Below are 18,256 nucleotides of genomic sequence, written 5' to 3'. Positions count from 1 at the left end.
TAGGAGCTTGCTGTTCAAGGATCTCAAAGTGTTTTAGAAACATTCATTCATTTCAGTTTAACTGAGGATCTTAGAAAACCTCAGATTTCTATCAATATCACCTCCAATTTCTGTGGATCTTCAGTAAATTAAGAAGTTAGATTTTTCCAGTTAAAGTTTAAAAAAGAAATAATTAAAGAATTCAGACATAATAATCCGCAGCCAGACAGAATCAGGACTGTTACTGTTCTGCATCACTCTGAAGAACCTAACTGTCTCTGGCACCACATTCTAATTTCCCAAAATTAATTTTGTTGGTTTTAATTCTGTTAAGCATCCTTTAAACGTTGGGAGCTAACACACCAGAATTGAGTTGCAAAACTGCTATTAATTTTCAACGACAGTTGGAGCTACACTTCACTGAGTGCCTAATCACAGCTTTCAAACTAGCAGTTTTGGCATGAACTTTCTTTGCAAAATAGTCTGAAGATCTTGAAGTGCATTTCATATGCTTATGGACTCTTGCTTAAATGATCAGTTCCATTTCCAGTGAAGTAAAAAGTAATTTTCCCAGAGTTTCAATGAGAGGTAGCTCATTTCGTTTGGAACACGTTTTTTTTTTAGCAGATTACAGTCCTAAATCTACTCCTGTTGACTCTGTGGAAAGACTTGGAGGGAGGCACTTCCTTAGCTTGCTTTTTTTTTTTTTCCAGACCCCTTTCATTAAATTGTGATATAATGCCACTGCCCATGTTATTTTCTTTGTTAATCTTCCAAAAGCCATCTCAGCACTGAAAAAATGTGAGCAGAGAAATTACTTGGATGATTTGACATTTTGTTCCCACTAAGTTTATAATGTTGCCACCCTGCAGATAACTACCCAGCAATAAAAGCAAAAGAAAGAGCATGTTCTTACTTAGCCGAGATTAGCAGTTTCTCCCTTCTCACTTCAGGGATATTTCCTGATCTTACTTCAGCATTGGCCTTTGTTTTTGCTGGGATTAACAATAAAGGGTCTAAATCACTTTGCCATCTTTTCGCATAACTAAGCTTTAGAAAAGATAAGCACTACATTTTTGTCAAGCATATTATTTCTGTAAGTATTCAATTTAATCATACTCTAGAATTACCACCTCTTTAAATAACAATTTAACATTCCACTACGACTACCCCAAACAAGAGCTGGACTATGTAGTCCCAACTTTACCTCGTACTTGTCTAGCCTCTTCATCCCTACTTCAAAATCTAGGTATCAACTTATTCTCACAATGAAGTTTTAAAACAAAGCAGTGAAACTTTGCTTCTAGTGAGCTTAATGCTATCAGTAACGCTGTAACGAACTCTGGTTTTTACTCCTCACATAAAAGCACAGTACACAAAGTTCTTGATGCACTAGCTATCACCATTAGCCCGTGTCAAAAAGTATTTTAAAAATGACCAGTTAGTGCAGACAGGGCTGGAAAAACAGGATGAAACCACTGTTTTCAAATGTAAGTAGTTCTGCACCGTCAAAGACAAGATGTACATCCTTCTACAATTACATAAACTTGTTTTGAGGTGACATTCAATTATTCCTGATTCCCAAAAGTGACACAAAGGCTTCTATTATAGCTTAGATACTGCAGGATTTACTGCAGTAATCTTTCACAATACAAAAAATACGATTCTTCTGCTCCTGAAATGAACATTAGTATTGACAATGACAATAGTGGCAGGAGGAAGATAAATTAATTTGAAGTTAGTCCTGAGAGATCAAAGAAATCTGGAGTTCCTCAAAAGGTAGAAGGAACCAGACTCTGTGTGCAGCCTGCTGGATGAGTTATGCGTGCCCAGAGAAAAGGTGAGCATGATGTATTGTCTTCATTCAGAACATATGGAATCAAAAGAGGTGCAATAGGGATTTGGAGTTAGGTGATAATCTGGAAGGTCTGTTCCCTAAACAAGGGCTGATCATAACCCACAGAGAAACATGAAAGAATATTATGATTTGAAACAAAACTTGTACAATAACATGATTGTGGTGTATCGGTGGCAATCCTATGGCTGAATTATTTCTGAGAGTGTACGTGACTATTACAAGGGTACATAAAGAAACTCAGCTTTGCTTCTCGTTTCGCAAGAATAAATCCCATCCCATTCTCATTGTGATAGGCACGGCAGAGCTGAAAGAATTACCCTTGCAACTTGGCTTCATACAGCTCCTTCCACTTAAGCAGCACCCTTGAGATGCTCTGAAAGATCAACACATGGAATACTTGTGGTGCAGTTGCCATTTACGTAACCAAAGCACGCATTTGCTAAGCATTCACTTATGTCTTGGGTGCAACCACAGAAACAGATGAGGGAGCTATCATATCTCAGTATACTTGAAGCATGGGACAGTCTCATAGAATCAATTAATTTTCTGTGTGCCATACATAGGTCTGTAACATGAGACAGCATTCAGTTAAAATAATCTGATCTCATTTACACACTATCTTTTAAATATTAGTTTGCAATTTGCAATTTAATGGGATTCAGTCTCCATAGCACGGATACAATCTTATTACTCGGTCTGGTATACTGGAATAGTATACAGGAATGGGATGAAAAGGCTATTTTTAGAGATGCTGATCTTGCATTTAATAGGGCTTTTAATTTAAATAATCATTCACTAGCATATCTTTACCATTCTACACCATTGTATTGCACAGTGCATGCCCAGAAACAGCTGGAACATTTAAGTATTAGCCCTATTCTGAAAAAGTGCAGCAACTGTGGTATCTCAGTGCAGAATTTAGCAGAGGTGGATAGATAGCATGCTTAGAACACAGGGAAAACCCTATTATGAATGACACCAGCAAGTGAAAACAGGGAAAGAACAGGAGGACTGGCTGTTCCGGAAGAGCTTTGCTGCCACGCTTGAAGAGTGAGCACTTTTGCCCAAACATCTGTATTACTAACTAATCAATCATATCTTTGGTCTCTGAAATAAGTGAGTGGTCTTTCCTACCAGGAAAAAAAATATTTGTCCATTTCTTCCTCAGTCTGCTTCTCATTCAGCTAAAACAAAGATGGTAGAGCACAGCATAAATGTCTCTCGTGGGTTTTACTCACTCCTAGCCACTTGAATTTTTTTGTACATTTCTGAAAGTTTTAACAGCTTTCAACACAAGGGCATAATGATATCACAGTTCTCCAGGTGACACAGAATGACTGAAGTGTGCATTTGGGTGTTGAGAATAAATTTCAGTGGAGATTTCTTCCTCAAGGTTGCCAAGACATGTACCTCATGCTATGAGGTCTGGTTACTGTTACCACAGAACTCAAGGTAGGAGACCAAAGTTATCTGGGCATCGATATTCTCATTTCTCTGTCTGATGTGCCACAAAACCCAGGGTGGTCTCCAGGCCTCTCCAGACTGAGAGACTAAATCTATGCTGGTCTCTCTTCCTTCTCTATCACAAGGGTATTTAGAGCTTTGACCCTTCAGCCAGTTCCTTTATAAAGGAGGAAATTCCACTGCTTTCTGTTCTCTCTGTTACCCTATCCTATGGCTAGCCTCAAATGGTTCTCAGTGAATTTGGACTCCATAACATGAAGGTTCACAGCAGGCTGCCTTCTGCCCAGAGCCACAGCTCCAGCTGGGAGCCCTGCTCTGCACAGACCTCATGTGGATGGGAAGGGCAAGTGCACAAGAGAATCCCAGGGGAAGAAGGGCTGCACTGAACAGCATGGCTGCCACAGCATCATCTAGATTAAGGAGTGCTACTGGCATGAAACTGTCATGCACACAAAACACAACCTGCTCTTAAATTCACAGATGCCCATATCAGACCAGTGTCAGGAAGCAGCAACATGCCCAGAGTTGCTCCCAAAACATAACCATAGAGGCCAGACAGTTATTACCTCTGTGAGGATCAAGCGTTGATACTTCAACTTCAGTGTACTCCACCTCAGCACTCTCAAGGTCAGGTCCTGCCCCAAAAATATCAAGAAGATGTTTCTTTGTAGGACTGCAAGCTTCACTTGAGCTGTGGGCCTGATCCTGCTGCCACTGAAATTAACGGACAAGTCCTCATTGACTTTGATAAGTGCAGGATCAGGCCCTATTTATGGCAGATGTAAGTTACTCTGCTAAGAGTTGTAAGGCCAACCCATTCCTCAGGGTCATCCCAATCTGAAAGGCCGTAGACCAACTCAAGGCAGATTTCTGAAACTGTGGGACACGCAAATTGTACCTAAACCTCTGACTTTGAATTCAACACCTTCAAAAGTGGCACAACACAAACAGAGCAGGGAATTACCTGAGATTCCCCCATATTCTGTTCTAGCTCCAGGTCCTCTCTCTTCTATTTCTCTCCCTGCCATTACTTTTTCCTCCTTTTCTATGGCTGCTTTGGCAGGATACTTTCCATTTTCCACATTCTTCACATTTAAAGCCTTCTCTAAGTCTTTCATGGCCTCTCTCATCACCTCTCATACTCTCGATTTCTGCTCTGCCAATAAGCAATTTCAGCATTTTTCTCTTATGTTGCCCTTCAAGCTCTCCATAGAACATCTACAAAGGCAACCCATCTTTCTCCTCAAAATGCTTCTCTGCCACAACGCCCACAGAAAGCCTGGCAACAACTCATTTAGAAAGACTATTAGCTGACAAGTACTGGCTATCTGGATACAACCGACACAAGAAACAGCTGTTTCTTTCTACTTTGCCTTTTCCTTAGGGTGGAGATGGTTTTCTACTGAATTTCTGTAAAAGTTGGAAGGAACTACAACAGTCATCCAGACTGGAATCCTGCAGAACTGCTTGGGGATTTTTTAGACCAGAAATCAGAGAAAGATCTAACGATTAGAACAGCAAAGTTTTGGAGCAGCCTTCCAGCAGCACTGGTAAAGGCAGGAAAAAAAAAAAAAGCTGAACAAAACAAAAACAATGATTAAGGTGACATATTAGTTAATAATAAAGTTTAAATGACATGCTTCCTACAATAGCAGTGATTCTGAATGATCAATACAGCCTTAGTTCCTGTGTTTCTCCTGTCTATATGTTTGTTTTGCATGAGAATGTTTCTCTAATTTGACTTTTTCAGGTCACAATGGAATAACTTCCATGCACTGACTGTAAGCTCTTTCCTTTTGCTTATTGAAGTAAAAGCTACTGCCACCCAAATGCAGAACAAATATTGTTATTTTTAGACATATATGAATAATAGCCTTGTTCTTCACATTTCGTAGGAAGATCTGCAATAGCCTAATGAAGCTGCCCAATCCACAATAGGTAAAGACTGAACCCATCTATATCTGGCACACAGGCAGATCGTTAGACCAGAGTCCAGAGGTAGGATACAATGGAAAAAACAAGAGGCACTGAAGTAGAGTTTCCAAAGGTTGTTTCCAAGTTTTCCTGTAAAATCAACTTAGTGCAGCACCTTTCTCTTAGTTTTGTGGTACAATGCTGCCCTGCACACTCAGAATTTCTTCAAAGAATTGTTGATTAGAAATTCCTGCCACCTATGTTGCATACAGACTTGTGCAGGAGTCTAGGTCCATGCTCTGGGCTAATTTTAGCTTAACTTTGATCTTTAGTTACATAAACGCATTTCCAACTATCTTTCAACTCATAGTTCAATAGACAACCACGTCAAAATGAACTATAAGCCATCAGAATTTGAATCTAACCCATGAGAATACTTTTGCATCAATGTAAAACAAAAATATATGGGACTAAGCATGCTTTCAGATGGCAACATCCACATATTTAAGTACTATGCCTTGACTAAATACCTTAAAACCACCAGTCTTGAAGGATACAATGTGCTAGATTATGCAGTACTCAATGACATGTTTTAATGAATATACATACATTAGCCCACAGGGTGTCTCAAGATATTTGGCATGTTATTTTATTCAAATTTCATAGCAGATTATTTTTAGGGTTAATGATTAAATATTTCAAGATCCAAAGAAATGAAGAAAGGATAGAGAAGTAAAGGAAGCAGAAGTCAGTAGAAAAGATTATTTTAAGAAGTCGTATAGAACTTGAAACTTTGAGTCTAAGTTGTATTTTTATATCATCCTTCATTAGAAGGCCTGGCATCCAGCACAACTAATTACACTTTGTCATGCAGCTGGTAAATGGGTTCTATCGTTACCATTTTGCGTGTAAGGAAAAAGAACTAAGCTCAGCAAAGGAAAGAATCTTTACTAGTATCAAAGAGAAAAAGGAAAGGACTGGACCTATAAAATGCTGATTGCTATCATTAGAAAACATCACAGCTTTCAATCATAAAATAATTTTTAAATCTATTATTTAAGTATGAAATTACCTTTACTTTCATCTGTTGATTTCATGTGATTTTCACTATCTTCAATGTAAACTGATCCTAAAACATTAAAGCAAATTTGAGCTGACAATATTTACGATAGTCAATCAAATGAATGAGTTACACAGTTGCAACTCCTATTGTCATTATGTTTATTTACATATGAGAAAATGAACTTCTAAATTCACAACTGAGATACTCACAGGTGAGAATAATGTGGCTTTTTAAGTGATCAGTTAAAAAACACCCAAGGGGTGACTTTGTTTGTATCAGGTGCTCTAAACTACATGCCCACCTATCTTTGTAAAGTGCATTGAGATCCTGGAATGAAAGGTGTCCAGTCATGGCAAGCTAACATCACTATATAGTGGCCAGATCACAGGATCATGCACCACAACTCAAATCTCCTCTCTGAAGTAATTTACTTCCAGCTGTGTCAAAACTATCAAAACAGAAAGCAATTTTCTTTTACCGTAATTTCTCCATCTGTAATATTGTTAACTAATTGCCTGGTAGAAGTGTGTGAGCAGACTTACAAACCAATCTTCATATAAGGCATGATCATAAAAAACTGACAGAAGATACTTGGGAGAATGTTATTGGTGTTCCTCTGTATTCCCAAACACTGGCCTCTATCCAGACAACAACCATGTAAGTCCAGAACTTCAAATAAATGTTTAATTAAGCCAACTCACTAATAATCTCACAGCAAAACATCCTACCTGAATAGTAGTCTCCATCATTGGGCTGTCTTGTCAGTTTTTCACTTGTCAAGTTTGTAGCCAAGGCAGAACTGAAAAGCAAACCAATAAAAGTTGACGTAATTATGCAAAAACCGTCAATAAAAGCAACATCACGATGATTTGCAAAGTTCAGTCATTGCCCATGCTGACTACCACACATTCTTAACTATTGAAGCTAATAAAAATTTTGTCTTTGTCTTTAAGAGAAGCACAAGCAGACTTTAAGGCCAAAAATGTTCCCTCTTGCATTACCCTTCTTTAAGACCTCTGTATTTTTAAGTCCGTATCTAAACGCATTCAAATGTAGGCCAGACATTCTTCTATTTCTCTTAGCTGGCCTATTTTTTCTATTTTTAGAGTATTTCCTCATCCTGTTGTTGTGTTAGCAGGTGGTATGTGAAACACAACCATCTATTGTCTGCAGGTGTGTGCTATAATAAACTATACTCATATGATAGAAGGTCTCCAGCCCTTTAAACAGAAATACTTCACCATTACCATAAAGCAAGCCATCTTACCCAGACATCTCCATGGATGGTCCTTTAGCTTGACAGGGAAAAATAAAAACATCTATTAATAGATTGCACAAGTAAAAGAATTGAAAGTACAAATCAAACCAAAAATATAGTGATTATCTACCCAAGTCAGAATAATTTCTCCTGGCTATCACAAAATTAATTACCTAGTGTCTTACATCCTGTTTATCACCCAGGTCCCTTAAATATCTCTTTCACAGAGAACCCAAGATCCCAAACCCCAGACTAGCCTGGCTGATTTAGTCTGAGACATGCAGATAATTCAAAATTTCCCAAGTATTTTGCAGTCTACTGCATATCACAGGATTTTCGTTTAACCAAATTTACTTATTTTCTGAAAGAACAGGATCTGAAAGAATACCTTAATGATAAAAGACAAATCCTTAACTGAAATCGTATTACAGTGTGGAGAGAAAAAAAAAAAAGTGCAACAAACCCACGACCTAATAATCTTAAATTTGTTTCATGAGGACTAGAGAAGTACTTCAGTTACACCCAAGTTGGGATCCCAAATCAAACTGTCCTAGCTTTATAAGGGAACAAAAAAAATCCAAAGGTCCTATCTGCCTCTACATTGCACAGGACTGAATTCCAGACTGCATCAGAACAGTGCAATTCTGGCCTATCTCCAATAATCTTTGCTTCACTGGTGCCTTCCCAGCACCATTAGTTAGCTGCTCGCATTTTGCCCAATATACTTGGAAAGCTCCAGCACACTTGCAGCTTAATTTGGGCCATCCGACATTTTTAAGCAGATTTTTAGGTTTTTCAAATTTAGTCATCTGAAGCCTCGCCTCCACAAGCCTTTGCTTCTGAAACAAAAGTGAGTTTTTAACTGTAATGCATTAGTCACCAAAGAAACAGAAGGGAATCATTCATTACCCTTTTTCTTCTTACACAAAAACCACCATAAAATGAGAGTCACTGCTCCTGCGATAAGAACTAGGACAAACGCAGCGATGACTCCTTTCTGCCAAGCCGCTAAGATGACTGGAAATAAGAAAGACACGTTTAAGAGAGTATGTACAGTGACAGGTCATCATTACCAACTCCTGCAGTTCCTGAGCTTTCATTTCACTACAAACTGGCCTTCTTACACACTGGAGAAGAACTTTAAGGAGACTCGCATGCAGAGTTCACTAGTGAGCCTCTCACTTGTGACTGAAAACTCCATACAACAGCGGGTTGCTGTCAGCTTGCATCTGGCTCCTTTGGCTTTTGAGCATCCCTTAAAGGTTTACATGTAAGTTAGACGATCCCTGTTTATACATGGATCTCTCTATTTAACTTCTGACAGTGGTGGAACAAGAACAAGTATGGGAGTTACACTTCATAACATACCAAATAACATGACCTCACCTGTCATGCTGACATAGCGTGCAGCTTATCATAAAAGTGAGCTTACCACTGATGGTTATGGGATGGCTTTTCACATCCACATTAGCTCGATTAGAAGCCACGCAGTAGTATGTCCCCGTGTCCTGCCTGTTCATTGTTTCCTTGCGCCATATGATTCTGTCTGCATTTTGACTTTCTTCAAAAAGAAGAACTTCACGATCAGTTTTTCTAAAAATCCTGAAGTGAATTGGCCAAGATCCTTCTTTCACAGAGCAGAGAAAAGCAGTCTCACTGCCTTCTTCCACTTCTCCATACGGAATACTGCCTAAGCTGGCATCCCTGATTGGTACTACGAAGGAAGGCACAAAGAAAACAACTATTAACACTATTAGAAATAACTTCAATGATAAAATATTGTATTGTAGAAATACTTGCTGTAATGACATTTTACTTAGTTACGCAGAGACTGAATGCACAGTATTAATCTTTCTGAACAGTCTTTAACAGACAGCATCCTCTAGTAAATATTCTTATACACCCAGAAATAGAGAGGGCACTATAAAGAAACAAAGCAGACACAGAAAGAAACTATATCCATTCCAGAGAAGTCAGTCCTCTTTTCTTAAACTCCTTTGGATGGCCCTCAGGCCCCATTCTACAAATTAATAAATTTTCAGAAATAATACGCTCAGCAGTTCAATAGTGTAAATAATTATAGTTCAATTTATGTAGCTATGCTTTCAGAATTATGTAGCGTTATGCTGGTTTATGCTAACTATTATCTCTTTCTTGTAACATTTAATATATAGTAGTGAATATCAGCAGATCATGGATCAAATTCTTCAAAGGCATAAGCAAGTCCCAAATTCTCATGGTCACAGAAGACAGCAAACACAATGAGAGAAGTTAGCTTGCATTTGAACAAGTTGCAAGAATATGCATAACCAAAATATAGTTTTTAAGTTTGTTGTTTTACAAATTGAGTACATTAGCATATACAGAGCTAGTGTAGGAGCAGATGAGCATCAGCACTTAAAATTACATGGGGAAAAAAATGTATGTACATTCTGTAATGCAACGCATGTAGAATGCTAGTAGCTTCACACAATGTTTGGGATATGAAGCATCTGTTTTGCTTAAATCACTCAACAAAATTTCTCTGGAAATATCATAAATGTGTTTGGGCAGGGTCATGGATAAGACAGGGCAGATGTAAGGAAGGAGTCATTAAGGCAACACTGGTACAGACACAGGAGGAAATCAAAGCTGATATGAAAAGATGCTAGTCATGAAAACTGTACTTGTATTAGGTAGGAAGCAGAAAGCAGATTTAGGTGTAAGACATGGGTTACTACAACCGACACCATGGTAAAGAGGATTGCTGTATAAAACTTATACCTTTTTTCAGCTCTGCTACCGACTGCAAGGACAGAATCCAGAGAATTCGAAGCTGCCACCTCAGGAGCGGTGGATGGCAGAACACCGGCTCACCAGGCTCCAAAATGTGACTTTCTATTCAGAACTTCCTAACAATGTCACCATATATCCTGAACCACTGCTCTAACAGCTGGGATACACTGGTTCCAGCAAAACAATATTCGCTTGTTAACGGACTAAGATAAAGCTTTGTATTTGTCTATTTGTTACGCGTCATTTCAAATTACCTTGACTTTAAGTCTCACTGGATAAATCCTTGCAGAGTTTTATCATTCAGTCTCTCTCTAGCATTAGCAAAGCATATCCTGGCAGAACTGATGAACTTAGGGTGCAGTCCTACCTCTACAGCCTAGGCAAACGCAAACACTGTATTAAGAGAGTTGTTCGGATGCTCAGAGAGTGGAGAGCACATCCTTCCACTGTACAATAATCCAACTGACTCAGGAGAAATGCAACAACTCTGGATCTATCTGTTCTAGTCATACACAGCTCAATGCCAAAGCTCAGAGAGAAACCAGTCTATTAACTGCATGTTTATCTCATCAAAACCAACACAATTTCAGTTCAAGTCAGGATACAAAACTGAAAATTCCTTGGTAGAGAGAGATTCTCTCTTCTTTTCAATAGGTCAAGAAATCTTTGGTCCTGGACTAGGTTGCTGTAATCAGGTTAGGTAAATCTAAAGTACTGCTGATACATTCAAGCAAGGAACCGAGCATATGGGTAAAAATGGCTCTACAAGGGATCCTCCATCACCAATTCCCTCCTTACAGTTCCAAAGAACTCTGTTTTTTTCCAAGAGCAGTATGCAGTTACTATCTGGTCAAACGACATTGACATAGGTGTCAACAACATGCATAGGATACACAGCTCTACTTATCTTGCACCACATATTGCCATACTACTAATAAAATAGTCAAATTTTTGGCAACATCCGACCGATGAAACTGACCAACTCTGAACCAAGTAAGGTGGCAGTGACACTACTGAGCAGACAAACATTGTGAAGATGTTACAGGCAAATTATTATTTCCTTTAATAAAAGGTCAATACCTACGATTAGTTGGTTCTTTCTATAGATTGAGATATTCTCGAGTCCTCCAGGAGCTGCAGCACAATCAATGCTTTATTTCCATTTGGGTAGGAAACTATTATTTCTGCTTACCCCATTTGCTATCAAAGATGAAGCCCGACAAGACAGTATCTGTCAACACAAAGCCTGCAATTTTTAGGGACCTTCATCTAGTGCAGAAGGCTTCAGTACGCCTCCTCAAACAGACACTGTTCTCTACAATTGTTTATCTTAGATTTTCAAATTAAATTCAAGGTCCAATCCGTATCTTGGGTACAGGATATCTAAGAAACTTCCTTAAGCCCCATAGCAAAATCTATTGTTAACAAATAAGTTCTTTGGGCAGACAGGAATTGCTTGTGATGGGGACAGAACGTACCTAAATCAGTGACAGAATTTTCTTGAGCCAAACCTTTGAACCACTAGGATCTAAACCAGGAACTGTCACGGGAAACCTCACTACCATCTGCTCTGAGTGCACCAAACAAATCTACCGGAACATAGCATACTGGTTAAAAAAATCCTACCAAGACAAGACGCTCTCACACACATAATGACAGGGGAAACCACACATACATGTTGTGTTATCAGTCTGACACTGCTCTTAACGTGGTCTACTACAGAATTATTATTTGCTTTGGTTTCTCTTCATATCTGCCAATAGCACACCTGCAAATCACAGCTCTTCTACTTGCATTGCCTTTCTTGGAGTATGCTAAGATTCCCAGTGTACATTCGATGTCATGCTTTCTTCTGTGAACTTCCAATTCATCATCTTTTTAAAGCTTCAAGTACCAACTTCCCTCATGGCAGAGGAATTTTCCTTTTCTGCTTCACGTATATTTGTAGATCAGAGACTTCGCTCATATACTGTAACTCCTAGCTGCCAATAAGGCGTAATCATAGACTGTATTTCAGAGCTACTTAGCAACGGTAGCTTCTGGTGTTGAACATAGGCTCAGTGCCTCTGAAAATTGCAACTAATAATAGCACTATTTAGAGGGATTCATTGAAAGTGTGGATTTACATCTTTTACCAGGAATCTAGCTTCCTCAATTATTTTAGTGAGCAAAATCACAGACTAACTCCAATATCATTATGTATACATTTAATCCAATTCCATGAAATGAAATATGAAGAAAATTGATCTGATCCTGAAATGTTTAACCATTAATTTTGCTAAAACAGTTTCTATAAGATTTCAAGTCAGATCTGGTTTTAGCATTAAAATAAACTCAATTGTAGTTAACTTGATTTGGATTACTATCAGGATTTTTACTTTGGTGACAGTCTGTGATACAGACCTCCAACTATTTTTAATTCAAGTGAGCAAAAATTTGTAAACATTTCACATCTGTTTTGCTTAGTCTATCATTTGCTGCTACAGTTTCAAAAGTCAAAATATGACATTAGACAAGAAGAAGAATTAAACAGACTTACTTATTACTGTAACGTTTAGAATATTGCTGGCTTTCGCACCACTGGAGTGATTATTTCTAGCATCACATTTGTATCCTCTTTTGTCATTTTGTTTAACATTTTCATCCAAAAACGTAGCATATGTGTCATTAATTACTGTTTTCTTAACTTCAGTTCCTTTGTAGAATGTGAATGTTATTGGTGGTGTTCCCATCACTGAACGACAGATTAACTGTAGAGGCTTCCCTAACACCACCTCCGGTAAACCACCGACAACGGAAAGAGTTGGCTTGGAGACTGGAGCTAAAAAGGGGAATAAAGGAAAAAAATGTTGCAAATTACACCGCATAAGGCCAAAAGATACTATATTATTTTATACAAAACATATAAATATACAATATGCTTGTTTGCATACAGAGCCTATATTGGGAAGCTCTTTTTCATTGACAGAATGGAAGCAGGGCGACTTAACAAAACAAAACATAGACAGTAGAACATGCGTGACTTAGAATAAAATAGCACACAAGGAGAATGTAAAGGAAAACAAAAAAAAAGAATCAGTGACACAGCTGTGGATCATCCAAACTCCAGAACCAGCTCTGACCCAAGGAGTAAGTCTGTAGAACAAAAATATATGCAAGTACCATTGCATGTATTACCTGAGGTGGATCCTACAGCACATCATCAGGGACCTCTGTTTCTGCAGCACAGTGAGTCACAACCCAGTCAATCCCCCGTTACAAACCTGAGAACTAACTGTGCTTGTTCCATGAGAGGGAAGGAAACTGGGGTGTTTATAATTAGCGCGCTGGTGGGGGGGTTGTACTGATAGCAAAAAACTTGGCTTTTCTGGAGAAGAGCTATCCAGATGACCTCTGGCTCCCATGGCTTTCTGCCTGGGGAGAGGGATTCAAGGCAGACACTGACAAAGTTTCAGACAAAACAGATGAGTCAAAGGTTTGCAGAACATTCCCATCTCCTGCAAATGGTAATGAATGAGAATTTATCCGGCACCTACCAGAATCAAGGGAACAGAAGGAAGACACGTTAACTCCCTTCTCCTCGGGCCAGCCCTGGAAAAGTCTGACTTGATTAGACCAAAATAGGCCAAATCCTCTGTAGCTGAAGATGACAAGCACATCTCACAGCAATTAATATTGCAAGAACTAATGGGCACCCTGCTAGTTCATGGACTAGAGACTGATTCTGTAAACAGATATGCTTACTTATAAGCTTATGGTTTTGATTTCTTCCCTCCACAATTGGGTTCAAAGCCTCTGTATCAACTCACCATAAACGTTTATCCTTACAGGTTTGCTTTCCTTGACTATTCCTTTTACTTCAGCTTTACAGATATAGTATCCAGTATCATTTACGTTAACTCTCATTGTTAAGTTTCTAGAATTTTTCAACCAGATGTCTCCATTTGATTTTTTCCGTAATATAGAGAAGTTAGCTTTCCGAAAACCACTAATGCTGCAACTCAAAGTTAATTCTTTATTTTCATCCAGTTTACTCATAGAAGCAGCCAATATTGGCTTGGGGAATAACTCTGCAAGACAAAAAGAGAATTAATACCTTCAAATTGAGCCTGAAAGCATACACCTACCTAACTCAAAGTATATAGAATGACAGACATACTGAAAGTTTACAATCAGGGAAAAAACCCAATCATGTTATTTTAATATAATAATATTTTCAGAGAAAACAGAAATTTAGCAATCACTTAAACCACTCTTCACATGCGTTATTTGAAAGTATTATTTTAGTTGGAAAGTACTGGCAGACACAAATCAGAAACTGAAATCTAAATATAAATAGCCTTTAACTTAGGGAAAATTTACACTTGGATCTGGAGGTTACACTGGACCTTGAGTTCTATCAAATTTAAATTTAAATATTAATCCATTGAGTAAAATCTAAGATGAACAGAGATGTTACCTGACACAACAACATTCAGTTTGGTGGATTTAGATGCTCTCCCTTGCTCCACCTTACATAGGTATTCGCCACTGTCCTCTAGAGTAGCTACTGCAGAGTATTCCAAAAGTTTCTCATCTTGTACACTCTTCAGTATTGTTTTGTTTTTCTGGAGTATGATTTCAATGTCACGCATCTGGGCTACCACAGTTGAGCATTCAAACTGTATTCTGTCTCCTTCTGTAATATTACTTGAGGGCTTGGCATTCAGAGTAGGCTTTATAAATGGTTCTGCAAGAAAATACACATGAACTCATGACCCAACTTTTTAACTATAGCAAGAAAATAAATGTAAAAAGAAAAGCTAAGCAACTTACCCCTGACTGTTACAAGTGTTTTGTTGCTGTGTTCTGAGATTTCAAATTCTGATTTTACTGTTCTCTTACCAAAGCAATCGAATTGTAAAATATTATCGTCCTCTTCAACAGAAAATTCCACTACAGAAAAATTTTTGTATGGCTCATACACATCTTTTTCTTTAGGTGTTGAATTCATCTTTATCTTCCGGAAAAAGAAATGTAAAGGAGGTGCTTCTTCTGGCAGCTCACAACGTAATTTCACAACTTCACCCTCTAAAACTTCTCTTTTCTCAGAAGTCAGGATTGGCTTCGTCATTCCTTAGAACAGACAACAAGAAAAGAAATAGAATAGTCTCCCTGATGGCTATGGTCATCATATATGCTAATGAACAGATGCAAATAATTTGCAAGAACTGAGCTTTTGAAGACCGTTCCTTTGATGCATGGGTGCGTGCCAAGGCACCTTCAAGAAGAACAAAATGTCCCTCCAGAGGCTATTACAATCTTAATGCAATGTGTGAAGTATGAAACTTGCTGTTTTGAAGGTAAGATTGATTCCTCCTCAGTGTTTCCTATTACCACTCAGAAACGAACAAAAGAAACTAAATGCCTTCCCAACCTCTACACCTCGAGGTGCAGGCCTCTGAAGAAAAATTACAGGCCCTGAACAACTCTGTACCTATTTAATGCTGAACTAGTTCTTCCCAATTTGCTCTTCCAAGGGGAAAAATGTCACTTGCAGTCAAGAACACACAGCTAGAAAGAGTATAGATGGAGATGGCCTCTGTTCTCGTAAGAGATGACAGAACAAGACTGATATAATATTGTCCACAAAAGTAGTCCACAGCTGATCCTGGCTTTGGCAAAGGCTGTCACAAGGTGAGACTCTCCATACCTGATTTCCAGCTTTTCCAGTAATCTACTCAACCCCCAATATTTTGTGATCTACAGGCACAAGCTTTCACAAATAACACAAGGACAGAGGGGATGGTGGCACGGGAGGCTCAGATTGTATTCCTGACTCCAGTGAAGTGCTATAATGTCTACGGATAAAAAACACTTTGCAAATTATCCTGCTTAGCACTGACTATTATTACTTCTCCTGGAAGGTTGTTCTCTTTTTGTATCTTAGAAAACTGCCATGTTTGAAGGAATACTCACCTGTCACCCAGACGTGTACGGAGTTACTGGATTTTGTCTTTCTGCCTGCTTGCACAGTACATTCATAGTCTCCTGTATCTGAAGATCTAGCCATAGATATTTCATATTGTGCATCTCCTGTATCCGATACAGTCATGAACACAACCTTGCCATCCTTGAAAATTGTAAAATTCAGCTTCAGCTGGAAATCAGTACTTTTGCTAATATCGGCGTGGCAGACAATTGACACAGGCGCTCCATTCTTTACTTTGGCAGATGGCTGAACCTTGATTTCAACTGTGTTGAAAGTAAAAACTTGATGGAAAAAATAAAAAAGAGTTATATTGATTTTTAATCAGTCTGACATAATACTGTTACCTCAAGCTGCTACATTTTAATCACAACAATTAATTCACTGTATCCTAGCAGCAGGTGTTATCATTTCTGTGGTCACATCCCACAGATGTTGACAGTGGTAGCAGCTTTACCTTCCACTGCACGGATATACTAGAGGCAACGACCAATTGTCACAGCACACACCATCCATCTGCTCAGTCTTTGCCTCAGGGGACTGAGAGAATCCTTGATTTGGCTATGCTCGTGGCCAAATCTAGTAAATTCCCTAGGAGGCACAGAGGACACTGGAATAGGTTTGCAGATACTTGTTGGTTTTCCTTATTTTTCATGGTCTGTAGTATTCAGCTCTAATTGGCAAGAAATCTGAGAGGTGAACAAAATTTGGTATTTATACTTGTCTGAATAAACTGAAAAATGACAGTAAAACCCTGCTTAGAGTTGCATTAAATCCCAAGTCAATTCATCCCTAATTAGCAGAAATCCCTGGAGTTATCCCAGTAGTTTTTATCTGAAAGTAAGGTTAGGGTTATGTCATTGAGCAAATTCCCCTTTAAACATGTAACTCGCAAGCTTGGGATAATCTTAAATCTCTAGTTTACTGTAACTAGAGGGAAACAGAATATACTGGAGTTCAAGTTCTGCAAGCAAACATGTACATGCCTAACTTTACATTGTCGGCAGTGCAGCAATCGTACTCTCCAGAATCCTTAGCAATCAACCTCTGATTAATTCAAATGCAGAATCATATGCAGAAGCAATGCTTTCAATTAATTTAGAAATGTTAGTCCCTGAAAAAATACACTGAATACAATATTCCTGTTTAAAAAAAGTGAAAAATTGGTAAGCACTCTAAGAAATAAAGTTCATAATAGCATTTTTTTATATTTATATATATATATAGTGCTTCTGTGTTTATAATCACAGCAATGACAAATAATTTGTAGTTTAAAATTTTATAATTATTAGAATCCTGGTATATTTAATATTTTTATTCACACAGCTAGATAAACAAGTATAGGGAAAGATTTATGAGGTCATTCACTTTCCCTTCCTTTAGAACTTACAGCTTTTAGGTATGCCCATTTTGAATAAGATTTATATTAGAAATTTGCTACTAGAACAGGAAATGCTGCATCTAAAGAAGTCTCTTGCCATGTGCACTTACCAGCTATTTACAGATTGTCCTTGCTAGAAAGAATTTTGGGCCTAAAACCAACACAAAAATTGTAAGTTTTTTTGCATGCGAATAGCCTACATGACAACAAGAGGCAAACATTTCTCCCTAGTGATGGGAAAAGGAAGTATGCAGAGCGTACGTGCTGGAAGTCAGCAGGATGATAACGTAAAAAGTAAACGTGTTCCTTTCAGAAAACAAGTTCTGTACTCTGCTCAGACATGACCTTTTCTTTTGCAAGAAAAAGAGCAACAGAGAGTGCCCTTAACTTATATTCTACCATTTCATCCTACCTCCTTGCTTGTGGGCATGAGATGGTTTTTTAAACAAAATGCTAGTAATTAAATTTCCTCTCGCATCTATTCGTTTGTATGCCTCCGTAAAGCAAATTGCTCTAGGAAAGATTTCACCAAAACATTTATGAAAGTACAAGCAGCACATCTCTCATTTAAACACTACACCAAGAAACACCAACAA

The 18,256-nt window shown here is 38.3% G+C and overlaps 1 protein-coding gene across 2 annotated transcripts in view; it reads right to left on the bottom strand.

The window, feature by feature from the left end:
• Positions 1 to 18,256, bottom strand: part of PECAM1 (platelet and endothelial cell adhesion molecule 1) — a 35,496-nt gene that overhangs the window by 14,874 nt on the left and 2,366 nt on the right. The window contains exons 5-15 of one of the 2 annotated variants that reach the window (XM_086623980.1): positions 16,270 to 16,563; positions 15,127 to 15,426; positions 14,771 to 15,040; positions 14,121 to 14,381; positions 12,851 to 13,132; positions 8,969 to 9,250; positions 8,446 to 8,553; positions 7,546 to 7,573; positions 7,007 to 7,077; positions 6,288 to 6,344; positions 3,868 to 3,936 (exon numbers count right to left, since the gene is read on the bottom strand). In XM_086623980.1, the coding sequence (XP_086480106.1) occupies positions 3,868 to 3,936; positions 6,288 to 6,344; positions 7,007 to 7,077; positions 7,546 to 7,573; positions 8,446 to 8,553; positions 8,969 to 9,250; positions 12,851 to 13,132; positions 14,121 to 14,381; positions 14,771 to 15,040; positions 15,127 to 15,426; positions 16,270 to 16,563 (2,022 nt within the window). The remainder of the gene's footprint in view (positions 1 to 3,867; positions 3,937 to 6,287; positions 6,345 to 7,006; positions 7,078 to 7,545; positions 7,574 to 8,445; positions 8,554 to 8,968; positions 9,251 to 12,850; positions 13,133 to 14,120; positions 14,382 to 14,770; positions 15,041 to 15,126; positions 15,427 to 16,269; positions 16,564 to 18,256) is intronic. The other variant, XM_086623981.1, reaches the window with a different exon arrangement.

The sequence above is a fragment of the Tauraco erythrolophus genome, chromosome 20 (assembly GCF_009769465.1).
Source record: "Tauraco erythrolophus isolate bTauEry1 chromosome 20, bTauEry1.pri, whole genome shotgun sequence".
NCBI classification, from domain to species: domain Eukaryota; kingdom Metazoa; phylum Chordata; class Aves; order Musophagiformes; family Musophagidae; genus Tauraco; species Tauraco erythrolophus.
Note: the sequence above shows the minus strand (reverse complement) of the source record. Positions and strands in the feature narration are given on the sequence as shown.